Source organism: Chiloscyllium plagiosum, chromosome 23 (genome assembly GCF_004010195.1).
Source record: "Chiloscyllium plagiosum isolate BGI_BamShark_2017 chromosome 23, ASM401019v2, whole genome shotgun sequence".
NCBI classification, from domain to species: Eukaryota; Metazoa; Chordata; class Chondrichthyes; order Orectolobiformes; family Hemiscylliidae; genus Chiloscyllium; species Chiloscyllium plagiosum.
The window spans coordinates 53,554,873-53,560,872 of NC_057732.1; the positions used below are offsets into that span (position 1 = coordinate 53,554,873).

General features: G+C 38.1%; 1 protein-coding gene across 4 annotated transcripts in view; it reads right to left on the reverse strand.

The window, feature by feature from the left end:
* Window positions 1–6,000, reverse strand: part of dmtf1 (cyclin D binding myb-like transcription factor 1) — a 55,202-nt gene that overhangs the window by 39,414 nt on the left and 9,788 nt on the right. For 3 of the 4 annotated variants that reach the window (XR_006315134.1, XM_043714194.1, XM_043714196.1), the window contains exons 2-3: window positions 3,969–4,084; window positions 2,002–2,133 (exon numbers count right to left, since the gene is read on the reverse strand). Coding sequence is in view for 2 of the 4 variants with exons in the window: in XM_043714194.1 (XP_043570129.1) it covers window positions 2,002–2,133; window positions 3,969–4,077 (241 nt within the window). In the remaining 2 variants the exon portion in view is untranslated. Of the gene's footprint in view, window positions 1–39; window positions 382–2,001; window positions 2,134–3,968; window positions 4,085–6,000 lie in introns of those variants that run through there. The other variant, XM_043714197.1, reaches the window with a different exon arrangement.

A 6,000-nucleotide genomic window follows, 5' to 3' on the forward strand; every position in this document is an offset into this window, starting at 1 on the left:
CAAAGGCATAAAGTCTGAAGGATAATCAGTGATTCTTACTTTCTGGGTTTCTGTCAGTTCGAATTCTCCAATGTTTGGCTTAGACAGTTTGATGATATCACTTTTACTGGATAAAGATACTGCAGATCCTCTTCAGCTAACCCCCGAAGTCAGTCAGGACTGAGAGATGAAATCTATACCAAAGATGCTATATCTTCAAGCATTCTTCAAAGTCAGTGGTAAGAACTGTTAACTTGGTGCTGGCGCCAAAATTCTTCTTTCATTCTTTCACAGTGGAGATCTTTGCTGCCCACCTCCAATTGACTGGAGCACCTTCTTAGCCTATTTGAGGGGGCAGCTACGATTCAACCACAGTACTGAGTGCCTGGAGTCACATGTAGGCTAGATCAGGTAGCAATGACAGGTTTTTACAACAATAATTTCATGGTTACTAACTTTCAATTCCAGATATGCTCACTGAGTTTAAATTACACTAGCTGATGTGGTGGGATTTGAAACCATATCTTCACAGTAACTTTGGCCTCTGGGTTATTAATCCAATGATATTACCACTATACCACACTCCTCCCCAAAGCAAATTTCTGCAATTACATTATTCAGGTACGTTCATATACAGTCACTATGTGTAGAAATGACCAGCTATTTTATAAGCTGAAATGCTTATATTCCAAGATCACAGACATTTGTTTTACAAATATCAAATATCGAATCCCTACATAGTGGAAACAGGCCCTTCTGCTCAACAAGTCCACACCGATCCTCTGAAGAGTAACCTGCCCAGACCCTATTGCTCTACATTTACTCCTGACCAATGCACCTAGCCTAACACTATGGGCAATTTAGCATGGCCAATTCACTTAAACTGCACATCTTTGGACTGTAGGAGGAAACCAGAGCATCCAAAGGAAACCCAAACAGACATGGAGAGAATGTTCAAACTCCACACAGAGAGGTTGGAATTGAACCCAGGTCCCTGGCACTGTGAGGCAGCAGCGCTAGCCACTGAGCCACTGTGCCACCCCACATCATTTTTTAAAAGCAGCAACACCTGATGTAGAATTTTAACTTTATTTTCATTAGGAGGCTAGAATATGTGGGGGTAGAAATTTATTTTGGATTATACTGAGTAAATCTCACTTGTACATCCAGCTCCACATTCTGTTCATATGCAGTTGTACAATTATATGTATAACTGGTAATATGGATTGACACTCAAGGCTAACTTCCAATTACACCTTATCTTTCTTGACAACGGTTAGTTCGAGGATTTCTGAATTTGACCTTCCAGATGGAAGATTTCGGACAAATTGTTTTTAGAACTCACTATTTTGTTCCCACACATGTTCAGAAGTAGCAACGCATCAGATTGATTATAATGCAAAAAGAGGTTAGAATCAGTAATATGTAAACCTCAAAACCTCACAGCAAAAACTTAGCAAAATTGTTTTCTTATTTTATTGCAAAATAACTAAAAAAATTCATATCTGTCATTAATACTAAAATAAAACATATTAGACTCTTAAATAAAAAGGAGGAGAAAGTGAGGACTGCAGATGCTAGAGATCAGAGTCGAGAGTGTGATGCTGGAAAAGCACAGCAGGTCAGGCAGCATCCGAGGAACAGGAGAACCAATGTTTCAGGCTGACAAAGGGCTTATGCCAGAAGCATCGATTCTCCTGCTCCTTGGATGCTGCTGACTGACTGTGCTTTTCCAGCACCACACTCTTGACTGTTTTGAATAAAAGTACTAATTTACATAGTCACTTTCAACACAGAGTCACAGTTTTAAAAAGTAATATTACTGAAAATAATGTAATTTGAAATGTAGCTCATTACAGGATATGGCTGAACAGACAGCTTAAACAACCTGGTACATAATTGCAACGTGCAGAAGAATTTAGAGACTTTATTTGGTGATCAAAGGAAGTTAGTCACATTTATACAAGATAATTTATGCAATCAACATTAATAAACAACAGCAAATATTTCTAATGATCTTACTTGGAAGCGTAACAACTGATTGTACAGCTGCAAATGGACCAGCAATACCCGTAGATTCAAGACTAGCGTCATCTTCAGTCGACAAACAAAGCCTTTTGTGTAGAGGTTCTTGATTGTCCTCAGATTCTAAATCTACATTTAATAGATAAAGTACTTATTATAAGGTAAATGAAAAATAATATTGTAATAAATTTTAGATAACCTTTATTATCACTGATAATATAAGCAGCGGGATTGGCAGTGCTCTAATAATAGAAGAAGCATAATCACAACCTCCTCTGATTCAAACAAATGATATGTTTCCGGATCAGGAAATGTACGAAGAAACCATAATCGTTCTTGCTGGAAGGGAAGATTGTGATCTTTCCTGCAAGGAATGGGGAAACTTGCAAGGAGAAAAAGTATCTGGATCAAAAATAAACTTGGCTCGGTGCCTGTTTGGTTAAATTATTGCCCTGAGACAAACTCAAAAATAGCTGTTACCTGTTTTGTTGAGATGAAACAGGCACAATGTACGCACATGTTCTTCCTGTCTGCAAAGAACAAGGCCTTGTCAATTAACATATGTAGCTTCCAGTGTGCTACACTACAAGTATGCCATACTGCAAGTCCAACTATTCTTAGAATACTCAGGACTATTTAACAAATGTTGCCCAATCACAGAATTACGTCAAACACTTTTAGACAGAAAGAACATATACACATAGTGTGCCTATAATGCATACAACATAATAAGTGACGGCCATCCTCTGGTTCACTTCTCAGGTTTGTGCCTTGACCAGTCCAATGTCGAACTGTCTGGATGATAATTTTTGAAAAGCCTGACAGTTAACATCCAACAGGTACTCTATGGCAATAGCATGACCAATCAGAATGCACTTGCCAACCAATCACTTTCTACTCACACAGTATAAATTGGCTCATTTTCTTTACATGGGTATTTCTCAAGTTGATCTGATCAGTGCAAGATGAAATGCTTTGACAAATAGTCTCTTTTTTCATCAAGATACAATTGTATTCTTACTTAGCATTATCAGATATTGTTATAAACCACTGGATTTACAGGCAGACCTACCCTTGCATTGAGTCTTGAATTTGGAACATTTTGTTGTAATTTGAAGTCCTGGCTGGTCTTAGCTGACTATTCTCATTGTAACTGCCTTGACTGGGTCCTGTCATATCAATCACAGCAAGCTCCTCCCCCAGAATTTTGCCTGTAGCTTGCCAAACTTTCCTTAAATTTAGGAACATTCAGCAAACATGCTGATACAGATTATTTGTAAAATTCAATCCCTTCTAGTCAGGGACAGAAAGTCCAGAAGTTGTGAATTTGTTCCAAATTGCTTTCAAAGAAAGCACATGAATTTTGAATTAAAAGATTACAACCACAAATGCTGTACATCATTTCCCTTCACAGGTGTAACATCACCTAAGTCTTCACTTACTTCAGTCCAGCTGACGAAACCCTCAACCATCTCTTTTGTCACCTCTAGACTTGACTACTCTAAGGATGCCGCCAGATAGTCTTCCATTCTCCACTCTCAGTTCAGTCATAATAATGCTAGTCATATCCTGTCCGATACCAAGTTCCATTTGCAATACACTTGCCAATACCTGTTGACTGATACTAACTCCTATGATATCCAACATTTTTAATCCTTATTTTTCCACTGTCACTATCACTGTCATCTCCTCCAGCCCTACCGCTCCCACCTCCATGAGTTCTAATCCTCCAACTCGATTTTTGTAGTCGCCAACTTTCACACTGGTAGTCATACTTTTAAGGATGTATTTTGCCTGCATAAATTTATCCTGCTTTACAATTAAACATCACCACCTTCAAGAAAAATGTGGGATGGAAAAGAGATGGAAACAGGAGAAAGATTAAAACTTAATTAACAAAGGAACTGAGTTTTTAAAAATAAGTACATATAAACAATGAAAACAAAATGGATAATTCAACTCACCGTTTTGAGGGCAATGTAAGATCAGATTGCCTTCTGTATCCTGGCCTATGGTTACTGCTCTGATTGTTTCCAAGGTAACTGTGCCAGATTCGTCTTCAATTGTGTTCATACTCAATCTGAACAAAATACAAGGAAAGATTTTAATATTGATGTATCTGGAAATAATTTGATATTGATTTGTTAGCTTAAATAAGATATTCATAAAGTTATTGCTAGTTCAAAATTAAATGTTGGCATGAATTCAGCAGAATTTCCTATTTTCCTATCAGAAAAATAAATAGGAATTTTGCTGATCACCTATGTACTTCCATGTAGTCTAGGTTTAAAGGTTCTCTCAAAAGGCATTACCTTTTGAGAATGTACACATTTTCAGTACTGAACTGAAATGACATGATCAAGTTCTGGAGTGGGCCTTTGACATTCTGATCAAAACCGACAGTGACACTTTCAGCCAAAGTAACACTTAGTCGTAGAATTGACTACCATATTCTGGAGACATCATATACATTCAGATACATAATTTCTTCCCTCCACAAGGTGGTGACATATATTATTGTCAGTTTGAGAGAAGATAGTTGACCCTCAGTACATTAAGTGGTGAATATTTACCCCTTAGGTTTTTTAAAATTCCTGAAACATGTATATTGGAAACTAACAAGTATCTCACATAAAGAGAAGATACTTTTGTTTTATTTACTCATGAGACATGGATGTGACTGGCCAGCAAGCATTTATTCTGGATCAGTGGTGCTGGAAGAGCACAGCAATTAAAATTGCCCATTCCTCATTGCCCTTCAACTGAGTGGCTTGCTAGACCATTTCAGAGGGCAGTTGCGAGCGAACCACACTGCTGTGGATCCGCAGTCACATGTTGGCCAAGCAGGTGAGAATGGCAGACTCCCATCCCTGAAGGCCATTAGTGAGCCAGATGTGTTTTTCTGACAATTGGCAATGGTTTCACAATCAACTGTAGATTCTTAATTCCAGATTTTTAAAAAAGATTTCAAATTCCCCCATCTGCTGTGGTGGGATTTGCACCAGGGTCTCCAGAACATTAAACAAAAAAAAAAGAACCACAGACACTGGAAATCAGAAACAAAAACAGAAATTGATGGAAATTGAGGGACAGCAAGCTGAGTTAATGTTTTGGATCAAATGACCCTTCTTCAGAATACGGTTTTTCCGCTGAATATTTCCAGCAACTTCTGTTTTTGTCCCCAGAACATTAGCTGAGTTTTTAAATTAGTAGCTTACCAATAATACCAATAGGCATTGACTTTGACTTAACAGCAACTATATTTAATAACATAGTGAAACAGGCCTTGTAATTGCCAGAGAGATCAAGTTGAATGTTTCATGAAACAATCTTTACACATTATGTAAACAATTTTTCAAACATTATGGCTTTTAATAAAGTAAACTTTTGAGATTTGCTTATACAGTTGTAATGTTAATTCTATTACTGTCCAAGATTATTTAGAATGCAACCAAATGCTTGTGTTTGGGATTTGCTCCCAATCAATGCCTCCTGGTCTACATCCCAGGGCACTGAAGGAGGTGGCTTGAGAGATCGTGGATGCATTGGTGATTATTTTCCAGAGTTCGATAGATTCGGGATCAGTTCCTTCGGAGTGGAGGGTGGCTAATGTTGTACCACTTTTTAAGAAAGGTGGGAGAGAGAAAGCAGCAAGTTATAGACCAGTTAGTCTGACTTCAGTGGTGGGAAAGATGCTGGAGTCTATTATAAAGGATGAAATTACAACACATCTGGATAGTAGTAACAGGATAGGTCAGAGGCAGCATGGATTTATGAAGGGGAAATCATGCTTGACTAATCTTCTGGAATTTTTTGAGGATGTAACTCTGAAGATGGACGAGGGAGATCCAGTAGATGTAGTGTACCTGGACTTCCATGTTCCCTGGATGCTGCCTGACCTGCTGTGCTGTTCCAGCAATAAAGTTTCAACTACCTAGACTTTCAGAAAGCTTTTGATAAAGTCCCACAAAGGAGGTTAGTCAGCAAAATTAGGGC